We start from the raw sequence: 11468 nt of genomic DNA, 5'->3' as shown, positions 1-11468 counted from the left end.
GTTTTTTTTGTGTTTTGTTTCTTTCCTTCACATTCCTCATACCGGATCAACGTTTATCTCACAACCCCACACAGTCTACAGATTAATTTCTACCTTAAAGACAGTGGCATGTAACTCCAAGGATGTGAATGTCAAGGACAGTGCAGTTTTCTCTCTTTGACTTTGTTCCTTTCTGAACATTTGCTCAAAAAAAAATATTAATAAAGTTCCCAATCTGATGACAATTTTCAAAGACAGAGATAATTTCTAGACTAAAAATAAAATTCATAACAATATTTCAAGGATATTTTAAGATTGATCTTAGGAATTTAAAAGAAAGAAATTATCTAAGTGGTTTTAAATTTTTTTTTATGAGGATTCCCAGCTACCATGCACCACTGAATTCTGTATATGTTAGTGCATAGTTCCCTCATCTCCTACATAATGAATTGCAATATTAATTACATATTAAAATTAAATTAATTACAATATTAATTACAATGTAGTTATTATTAAGTCTATTTCATACTGAAGAAACAAGGTTATGCCTAAATGTAATTGCCATGTGTTGCACAAGAAAAAAGCTATTTGTATACAGATACTAAAAATATCAATCCAAATAACATTCTCATTTGTTACACTTACACTGCTTTGTTCTACGAGGAAGTGAAATCTTTGAATGCTAAAACACTACGTACTTATTTTTGATGGTGTTAGGAAGCAAAATGGAAATAAGTGCCATTGAAACACTTTATTTAATTGCAACTAAAACAACTATGCCAGTTAAATTAACTATATATCCTACATTCACCCACTGTTTTATTCTAAGAAATAAATTTATTAACTTGTAGTTTTCTCCAAATCATTGCTTTAAATTTCTTCTGGTAAGTAAGATCAGCTATGGGTCAAGCAACTTGTTGATGGTCCCCAGCAGCACTAAAGAAGCCCTTAACATAGTTTATGTAATCACCCCTTTCATGTTGTAACCACTCTTTCTCCAAGGTACCGAGCAGAGTCTAGAGCAGAGTCTAGGTCCGTTGTAGCAAGAGCCCAGTGTAGCTCTGAACTGTCCTCTGGGAAGAGGTTGTGTCTCTGGTGCCCACATAAGGAGAATTAGGGAGCTGAGCAGCTAGGTGCTTGAAACTCTGTAAAGCTTGTAGTGCTTGTAGGGTAGAAGGGGTAAGTAAACAGATGTAGAAAACACGATTCGCCCTACCTCTAATATAAAACTACACTATATTTAACTGTTAGACACCGCTGTTTTCGACAAGAGGACTCTTGTCATAATTTTGTATGGATTGGTATAGCAACTCACAGGAACACAATCTAATGTCAGCTTCACACAGATAATGTAGAAGACGGTTCCTCTCCCAAAATGCATGCAATATAGAAGACAGAAATACTTAAAGCAGACAAATGAGGTTGGGAAATGGGGAGCATAGAATAAGAAAAAAGAAATAATCTTATTTGACCGTAAAACGAAAATGTCTCTACTTATGTAAACAATGTCAGAGGAAAGAACATGGCAAATGATGTAGCTCACAAATAGAGCAGCTGTAATAGCATGTATGCAGCCTAACAATGATGATGCATACAAAACGTAACTCAACAGTTTAGAGATTAGTAGCAAATAGGTCAAAATTCAGTTATAAGTCTGATAAATTTTAAGTCTGATAAGTCCACACACCCGTACATTTCATCATGGAGTTAAAAAATACTTGCCATTAATTGTACTTACTTTGTAGGTACATTTTTTTTTTCATTTCTGCATTATTTAGGTGTGTCATATTGTGATCATAAATACAGGAAACAAAATACCTTTGTTTGTTGCCTTTTTCTTCAAAGGACCAAGGGGACAATCTTGCTACTTCCTCCATTAAAATACACACTTGGCTTTATTTAGCAGAGTTCCTGAATCAATGTATTTGGAATCCCTTGTGTGCATGCAGCATGTATGTTAATCTACACATACAGCACACAAGGAATCTTCACAGCCCAGAGATCAAGAATTGATTTTATCTTCTCTGAGTCAACTTTTGCTCAAATATACATCTAACCAATCTCATTGAAAGAAGAATCTGGCTGGTAGAGACACAAAGGTTGATGAGAATCACAGATCTGCAGGCAGGGGAAATTACAACCTCATGCAACCTGACAGCAAAATGCCCATTTTATTCTGGTCAAGCCTCCTTGCAGGGTCAGCACAAGCAGATAGGCAGCAAAAACTAGTGTATGGTGGCAGATTGGAAGAGGTAGCCCAGCAGAAGTGAAAGCTTGTCTGGGCACAGACCAAAGGCTTTGAGTTCAGGCAATTGCTGAGGCAAGCTGGTGTTTTGCTTATCAATGCTCCCCTACCAGCCAGATGTCCTGGGGCAAAAAACACTGGGCTGGTCCCAACATCAGCTTATCTTCCACCATTTTTTTGCACCATTACTTTCCTGTGAGATTTCTGGAAGTGCTGTCTATCTCCTGTTTCTGCTGAAATTCCTGCTTACTTTAAAGGGGTGGTTGCGACATCTCAAATCTCTTTAAGTTTGATGGCTTCGGGCTCCTGAGAGAAGAAACACCACATGTAGTTTAGGTATAAAAAGGAAGAGAAAGAGGAAGGAGAAGGGGCAAAAAGAAAAGGGAAATGGACACAAGGAAAAGAAAGGAATCCAGGTATAAATCATGAAGCATTTGCTGAGAGTGTGATAACATGGTACATTAAAAGGTCATTAAATTCATGATCTCGAACTTAAAATTCATCTTCTGATTTAAACCAGCCACAAGCCAGGAAATTCAGGCTTAAGAATGAGATCCTTTTAAAGTCATGTTATTCTAGCTTGGTTTATCAGTATACTTACCAGGAGCAAACATGCCCTCTGCAAATTATACACATCATGAAATCTCAATCAGTCCCTGCCAAGACCTGGCGATAAGTTGCTATAACAGCAGCTTGGGGTTTGAGAAATGCACTTTCCTTTGCACTCATGGCAACAGGTGACCTAGTGGTAATGACATCATTAACACATTACACCTTTTTAAGCTCTCCCACTGGTGTTTTACTTATACTAGTTTATGGAGGAGTCATTTCATTTTGGTGTTTCAAGTCCCTTGTGTTCTTAGTGGTATTTTTAAGAAAATAAACAGAAAAGTGGAAGGAGACCATCCTCTGGGATATGTGATTTAGAAGGAAACCATCTGATTCCAGCAGCAGATTCTGTCGTGTATGAAAAAGAACCTGGGAATTTTTATAGCAGATCAGAAAAGATTGTGATCAATCTAATTCAATTTTCCCTTCAGTAATCGGCAATACCCGTTTTTTAATGAGCAGTTATTAGGTATTTGCCACATTTTCTAACAGATTATCCAGAAAGATATGCTTGCATTTGTTATGCAAATATAGGTGTGTACATTAAAAGAAAGGAATAGTGTCTCAATTAATTATTTGACTGAGTCCTTATGGACTCTTCACTCTAGATATGCAAGCAGAAGGATCTTCTGTTACTGTTGTTGCTGGGTCTCTACGTCCTTCTCTATGTAACGTTCTGGGTACTGATTCTCCAGAAAATATTGTTTACCTCTTTTCAAAAGGTATATTTCCTACACTTCTCAATTCTTTTTATTGTGTAAATACAAGAGAATCAAAACCCACTAGCTTCTATTTAACAATTGTAACTTAATAACATCCTAAAACTGAGATTTTTGTTTAGAAAAACATTTGTCCTTGACAATTTGATCCCTACAGCAACAATATGAAAACAAACCTATTAACTCCTGAAAGTTATTTAAAAGAAAGAAAGAAAAAAAAAATTACTAATCTAAAGTACTTGGAGTACAGCATATAGCAGCAAACAGTAAAGTATATGGGAGCATTTCTCAGCCGTATGGGGCCAGATTTTATCTCGATTGACATCAGTTGGAGGTTTATCACTGAATTCAAAAGGATGGGGCCAAGACTGCATACTGAAAAAGAGGCTTTCAAATGGATTTGTGTTGAATATCCAAATCAATCTGAGTATTTGACACCTTTATTATACTCTAAATGCTTGGATACCACAACAATACAGGACAGAACTGGGTTGTCTCAAGAAGAGAAAGAAGAAGTAATTGCTGTCTTCAGCTACGTAATGGGAGGTTACAGAGAAGGTGGAGCCAGACTCTTCTGGGAGATTAAACCCCAAAAGACAGGAGGCATAGAACAGGGGTTGCAACAAGGAAAAATCGAATTAGATAGTAGGAAAATTTGTATTAGTCATGGTAGTCAAAAATTGAAATGTGTTGTCCAGAGAGGCTATGGAATCTTCATCCTTGAAGACATTCAAACCTTGGCCATGCATGACCCTGAGCAACCTGATCTGACCTAGAATTTGGCCCTACTCTGAGTGGAAGATTTGGACCAGATGTCCTCCAGGAGTGGGGAGGGAAAGGAAGGGAAGGGAAGGGAAGGGAAGGGAAGGGAAGGGAAGGGAAGGGAAGGGAAGGGAAGGGAAGGGAAGGGAAGGGAAGGGAAGGGAAGGGAAGGGAAGGGAAGGGAAGGGAAGGGAAGGGAAGGGAAGGGAAGGGAAGGGAAGGGAAGGGAAGGGAAGGGAAGGGAAGGGAAGGGAAGGGAAGGGGATCTGTTCAATTTTGCCTGTTCAATCCTTATACAGTACATTCGTAGACTGTAAAGAGATAGTGACAGATCATTCTGATTTTTGTTCAGAATATGATTTGCATTTGCTAGGAAAGTATTCAGCCAGTATACAGCTGTAATTTCTTTTTTTTTTTGTTGTTGTTTTTTTAATGTTATACTAAGTCTTAACTGTAAACACATGTGAAGAAGCCCTTGTTGGAAATTAAACAGGCACAGGTTAGAAAGACAATAGCGGATGTTTGAAAAGCTTTCCTTCTCCTTCAGGAAGACTCATGCAACTTGTACCTTGTTTGAAAACAGTACATCGGTTCAACAAAAATTGCTAATAAAATGGGGTTTGAAAATTGTTTGGTTTATCTAGTAAAATTAAATGTACGCTGTGATTGTCCACACCAATTGTCTCTGCTTAGGTTTTGTCTTTTACTGCTTTTTCACTGCACTGCGAAAGCGGAAGAAGCATGATCAAGTCCACATCTAGGGAACAAGAACAAGGATTCTACTTACACAGTGATTGTGGTTCAAGTCTGAATTTAGAAGATATTAAGTCTATTCAGGCCAATTCTTTAAGCGGCATAAACTTGCGTAGGCCTAGCTGAATCTAAACGGTGTTACACCAGTTTATACCTATTGAGGATCTGGATTTACCGGGCTGAAAGATTAGTAAGTACAGTTCCCAATGTTCTTGGTACAGAAGCTGGCTGGGGCCCACGAATGCACAGGTTATGGGTACACCAACAAGCTACTGCAGGGCATAGACGAATGGCACATCCATTACTGTGGCGATTTTGTCCCCATACTGCTTTTATCTTTACTTTGTGACAAATATGAGATGTTCTGTACCTCCATCACCATGCAAGTTATTTACTTCATGGCTAAAGTGAGGGCAGACATCCCAGACTAGCTCCTTGCAAGTTGATCCTTAAACTACTTACTGGCCACTTGGTCATTAATCCATACCTTATTTTTCAGGTTCAATGTGGGGAAAGATAATGTCAGAAATATCTGCACAGACCAGAAAATAAAACAACTCCTTGGTCTCAAGCAGCTTACTAAAATGACCAAACATATTTCACAGACTTATGCATCACGTTCATGTCACACCAAATGCCATCACACCTCTCGAGACAACAACCTGCCAAGTCTCATTGTTCAGACTACATGCCATTTGAGGCACGCTTCATAGCTCTCTGTACCTCAGAACTGTATCTTCCCTGGGATTTTTAATTTTACTAACTTAGCACAAGTAGTAACAAACAGGATTTTCAGCTATAAACAAGAACATTAATTCTCCTACACAATGATGGACCGCTTTAAGAATAAGATTTTTGTAATGCAAACAAGAACAGCAGTCAAGTAAGATCTTTGTTTACTACAAATATTTTCTGTGCCATTGCAAAGTGTACCTCCATCATTTACTTCTCCGCCTGTCTACCACACTGAGGCCTGTCCCTTAGCAGAAGGATGCTAGTCGTGTTTCTTATCCCTCACAGTTCTCTGTGTACAGTGGATATTCCAGAAGCCTTCACAGGACACAAGAGTCTTTTCATTAACTGTGGTACGTTCAGTCCCCTGGGATGATCCTGACATCTGAAGAATGAAAAAATAGAAAATTGTTCTTACTACAATGACTTTTTAAACACAAATGGGAATGTCCTGCCTAGCTGACTTTTCATAGTACATCACCGATAGTTTCAGAGTTCAAGTGCCCAGGATAATGGGACCATTTTGTATTTCATGAACATTGCAAAGTTAAAGATTTTATTTAAAAGAACTTCATTTAAAAGAAAAATAGTACATGGCACATCATGTAATTGCTATTTATTTTCATAAACATGAGGTATTTCAAAGTGCTATAAGACGCAGCACTAAATGTACATCGTTGGAAGAAATTAAACACAGAACTTTGCAGTTACCCAGTTCTATGCACCAAACATTAACAAATACATTAACTGGAAGAAACAGGCTAGGAAAAGGCATATATAGTAAATTTCTTTACAAAAGTTTCTTAGTTCAAAAAAGTGATAAAGTAATATCTACTCAAAACTTTCACAACTCATTTTCATACGAAAATATAAGTATCAAATTTAGTTATGTATCAGCATCATACTAAAGTATACAGGCAATGTAAGAATTAGTACAGTACATAACAGAGATTAACAATATATTTGTATACAAAAACATGCTCCTCAAACATTGAGGTATTACAGTACTTAGGTATGAACTTCCAGTCTAATACTGGCAGCAAAAGCCACCTCTCATAACCCAAGACATGTACAAAAGGCAAGTGTGTAGATGGTATTTACAGAAAATTCCCACAGGGGTACAAATGCCAACCCCTAAAGTAACATCTGTTAGAACATAAGCACCATAAAACTTAGGAATGAACGTTTTAAAAACTCAACTAGATGTCATCAGCAGCTCCAAATGCTCACAACAATTAAAAAAAAAAAAAATCCCCACCATCTACAGCTCTCAAGAAGAAAAACAAAGGCAGTCCATTGTTGTTTGGTAGTCTTGCAATAAACTCCTTGCAAGAACATCCATTTGCTCCGTACCCGGATAATAATAAGTTTGTCAATTACTTCAGGGACTGGATTGAAAGTAAAACCAACATTCTTAACGTCAAAAAACACAATTTTTTTTAAAGAATCAAAAATGTGCAAAGTGGCAATGACTGTCCTGGTCAGCCAAAAAAAAAAAAGAAACAAAAAAAAGTTTAGCAAGTCCGCTTGTATTCTATTTTCTTTAGCAACTGTTGTTGTCTAGCTTGCAATTTTTCCTTTTCTAGCAATAACTTCTGCTCCTCTGCCTGAAGGGAATGAACATATTCAGTGGCTTTTTTCAAGATCACAACTTTTGCAGCTTTCTCATTTTTAACCAGTTCTGGAACATGGTCCCTTAAAGTGAGGAAACTTGACCGTAGATCATTACGCCGTTGACGCTCCAGGATATTATGGTTGCGTCGACGTTCACTATCCTCTGAATCAGAGTTTCGAGGACTTGAACTCTTAGACTTTGGTTGGATCGTGGGTTTTACTGGACGGAGCACCTCGGTTTTTAACTTTTTCTGCGGTGGAGCATCTTCACTCTCCATGTATGGAGAAGGAGCGGCATAATTATGCTGCTGGTGAATTGGTGCGCAACGCTTTAAAATCAGTTCATTCTGCTGTGTCCTGACTGGTGGAAAAGTGGTATTTTTAGGACGCACTGTAATAGTAAGGGTGGTAACAGCCTTGTTGGAGGAGGAGCGTCTTTTCTCCACTGTCACAACATCTATTTCTTCTTCTTCATCCTCTTCCTCCTCATCTTCATCATCTTTTGGTAACCGAAAATGGAAAATAGAACAGACGTTATTCTCACATAAAATACTCCAAACAAGTATCAACCCAGATGTGTTTATTGACAAAATATGTACAGTAAAAGCAGCAATGAAATAACTGACGGCAAAAACAGGGTGTGCCCACCATCTGTAGGCAGATATAGATCTGGAGAAGTGTGCAATATATATGAAATGACTGAAGAACAGTGATTTCTGAAAGTTTAATGATTGTTTTTTAAAACTTCTCTGATTTTCCATAAAAGCGGGGCTACCACCCACCCACACGACTGCAGCAGCAGAAGAGAGTTTTTAGACAGAACGTGTGTATTTTGAATGGAATTGTGGAGCTTCGGTACAAAAGGCACGCACAGTGCCACAACACAGCCCTTGCTTGGTAGAAAAGCAGCCGGAAAACGAAACAATCGCAGGGTTTGTTCTGAGGCAGAAGGTGAAGCTGCTCCAGCCGGGGACCCTTTAAGCCGGCGCTTGGTGCACTGCCAAGAAGACAGCTGTTGGAAGTGCTTCCTCACCCAAAGCTGTCAAACCAGACATTAAAGGGACAGCAGGCTTTGAAACCCGGGACGGATCACCGAGTTTAAGGCGACGGTCATACGGACCAGACCATCCGCACGTTTCGGCCCAAGTGGACTTTTCTTCAGGCACGGACAGGAGACCTTTCTGAGCGTTTTAGGTTCTGCTGGCCAGTGCAAGCGCAAGCGGTGCTCTGAGGGGTCACCAGCCCGCTCCAGCCTTCCCAAATCACGCCTAAGGGCACTCGCGGTCACCCCCCCACGAACCCCGTCCCCGGGGTGACAGCGCCAGCCCGCTCTGCCCACCAGCCAGTCCCCCCCCAGCACGGCCGCCGGGCCGGGGCGCGCCAGCCACAGGGCCCGGGGGGGGGGGGGGGGGGGGAGGGGGGGGGGAGGGGGGGGGGAGGGCGGGTCTCCAGCACCACGCAGCCCCGCGGGCCGGGCCTGCCCTGCCGCCCGGTGAAGCCCCTGCCCCGCCGCTCTCCCGGCCCTACTGCCGCCTGGCCCCGGGTCCGCTGCCCCCGGCGGTCCCGGCCGCGGGAGCCCCGCCGCTGCCGCCGCCTGCCGGTCAGCCCGCGGCCCGCACCGCCCGACCCCGCACCTCGATGCCGCCCACGGAGACCGAATCGGGGCGCAGCCGCTCCCGCCTGGCCCCCGGTGGGGAGCGCGGAGCCGATGGCGCCCGGAGGCAGCGCCGCCACCCCCCACCCCACCCCGGGGACGGGGCGGCCGCGTTCCGCCAGCGCTTACCCGAGTCGCTGAGGGTGTCGTCCCCGGAGCTGCTGCTGGCCCGGCTGTCCCCGGCGGGGCGCGGCGGGCGGCCGCCCCGCGGAGCGCCGCCGGCCGCCGCCGCCACCCCCACCGCCTCGGCGCGGCCCGCCGCCGACGCCTCTCGCTTGTTGACGGGGAAGGGGAAGACCACGGCCGGGTCCACGCACTCGGGCACGGCGCTGCCCAGCTCCGCGCGGCCGCTGGCGGCGGCGGCGGGGCTGCCCGCGGCGGCGGCCCCCGGGGGCGGCGGCGGGGCGGCGGCGGCGGCAGGCGCCTTGCCCTGCAGCTTCTCGCTGACCGCCCGCTCCAGCTTCTCGCGGGCGGAGAAGCCGCTCCACATGCAGTCCTGGATGATGATGGAGTTGAGGTTGTTGGTCACGCCGAGGCCCGTCTCGAAGAAGTCCGCTCCGTCCGAGCCGCCCCACAGGTCGGCCTCGGGGGGCAGCAGGAGAAGCTCGGACGCCCAGTCCAGGGGGTCGGTGGGGCGGCAGCCCCCCAGGGCCGCCCCTCCCCACGGCACCGGGGCTCCCCCCGGGGGGTGCTCCTGGAGCCCGGCCCGGCTGGGAGACAGGGGAGGGGTGGGCAGCAGCTCAAACTTTTTCCAGATGTCCTCCCCGGGGGGAGCGGAGTCCGGCCCGCACAAATAAAAATCATCTTCGTCCGGGTAGAAACAGGGCTGCAAAGAGTCGAACTCGAGGTCTGGGTTTTTACTGACCATTCCTGGCATTACGGGTCTCTTCTTGCTGATCCCTGGTTCGGGCAATGGTTTTAGAGACAGCTTCTACGGGTATTTCCACCAAGGGGAAGAAGAGAGGCTCTCCCAAGACCTGAAACTAAACCAAAAATAATAATAATAATAATGAAAAAAAACAACCACCATTAAAACACGACGAAACAGACACGAATGTGACTCCCTTCGTCTTAACCGAAGGAAAAAAAACCCACACAGTAATCCCATCATCAATAGCAAGAAAGAAGGAGCCTTTTGCAAGTTGCGAAAAAATTCATCTCACACACCTTTCCTCGCGACTCAAGACACTCAAAGAAAAGCGATAAGGTAGTGAGTGCTCCCGCATGCAGAGCTCTCCGCCTTCCCCGGCGCTCCGTGAGGACACAAAACCAGCCGGCAAGGTACAGCAAGGATGCAAAGCACCTCTGTGCTTTTGCACATAGCACTCGCCTGCTCTCCCCAAGCTGCTTCAGACGCTCCGAACAGCAGAGTTAACCGTAGACAGATGCAAGGCTTTGATACCGTAATCTCTCCAGAAAGCCCTCTTAATATGCCAGCAAAAGTAGAGGAAGTTTACTCCTTTTGTCATCTGCGGAGCAGTGCAAAGGGGAGAGGGAAGGATGCAAAAGAGGGGGCGGAGGGGCTCTTTGCAACTTCGCAAATCGCCAGTTCATTCACTCAAAGCGAGCCAGAGAAATCCGCACAAAACACAAGCGGGGCGGGGGGGGGGGGGAGGGGGGGGAGGAGGGGAAATCCAGCAGCAACAGAAATTATCAACCTTATGTAATAATCTCACGCACAAAAATGCATTAAAACCACGCCGGCGCCACCAACAAAGCCTCCTGATTTGCCAAGGAGGGACGGGAAGTTTTTCTGCCCCTTTTTCCAGTTTCAAGACGGGAGCAACGGAAAGGTTGCAAGGACAACAACTTTGCGCATTTCGCCACTTCATGCAAGCAAACCTCCTGCAAACACACCAGTTTTCCAGCCCTCTCTCCTCCGGAAAATGCACGCTGCTGCCCTTACCTCGGCCGGACCCCCCACTCACTAGCCACGACCAGTCAACCACAGCCCCATTTCTCTTCCGAGACTTCAGTTGCATCAGACATTAGAAAAAAATAAAAATTAAGTCCAAACGAGACATTCAGCGTCTCCCTCCAGCTCGGTTAAGGTAACGCGAAGGGAAATCGTTCTGCTGGGTTCAGAACAGCTGACGCTGAAACGGAGACCAAAAGGGGGAAAAAAAAATCCATTAAAAGCCTTATGATGAAATGCAAAGAAACGAGCCCGGCTCAGCTGCTCTCCCCCTGCCCCGCCCCCTGATCACTTCCAGTATTGTACATTTTTCTACTCGTGAAATACATTAAACCGTTAAAAATGCAAAGCAGTAAAGAGGCACCTACAAAACACAGGCGATCTCAATGCGACAGCTCCAAAACAAAACCCAAAGATCCTCCGGGATTTTCTTCTCGTCAATGAAAAACCCATTCAGGCGCTGCAATGCCCCTGCGCTTCCTCTCC

The 11468-nt window shown here is 44.4% G+C and overlaps 1 protein-coding gene across 1 annotated transcript; it reads right to left on the bottom strand.

Moving 5' to 3' along the window:
* Window positions 1-7313: 7313 nt before the first annotated feature.
* MYCN (MYCN proto-oncogene, bHLH transcription factor) lies at window positions 7314-9944 on the bottom strand. Its single transcript, XM_086608399.1, has 2 exons — window positions 9197-9944; window positions 7314-7912 (listed from the first exon to the last, which is right to left on the bottom strand). The coding sequence occupies exons 1-2, from the start codon at window positions 9942-9944 to the stop codon at window positions 7314-7316; spliced, it is 1347 nt and encodes a 448-aa protein (XP_086464525.1).
* Between the last annotated feature and the right edge of the window lie 1524 nt (window positions 9945-11468).

The sequence above is a fragment of the Tauraco erythrolophus genome, chromosome 2 (assembly GCF_009769465.1).
Source record: "Tauraco erythrolophus isolate bTauEry1 chromosome 2, bTauEry1.pri, whole genome shotgun sequence".
Classification (NCBI taxonomy): Eukaryota; Metazoa; Chordata; class Aves; order Musophagiformes; family Musophagidae; genus Tauraco; species Tauraco erythrolophus.
Note: the sequence above shows the minus strand (reverse complement) of the source record. Positions and strands in the feature narration are given on the sequence as shown.

Coding starts and splice junctions, on each gene's coding strand:
- MYCN (XM_086608399.1), bottom strand. CDS start 9,944: ATGCCAGGAATGGTCAGTAAAAACCCAGACCTCGAGTTCGACTCTTTG. Junction 7,913..9,196: donor CGACACCCTCAGCGACTCGG/GTAAGCGCTGGC, acceptor GGTTACCAAAAG/ATGATGAAGATGAGGAGGAA.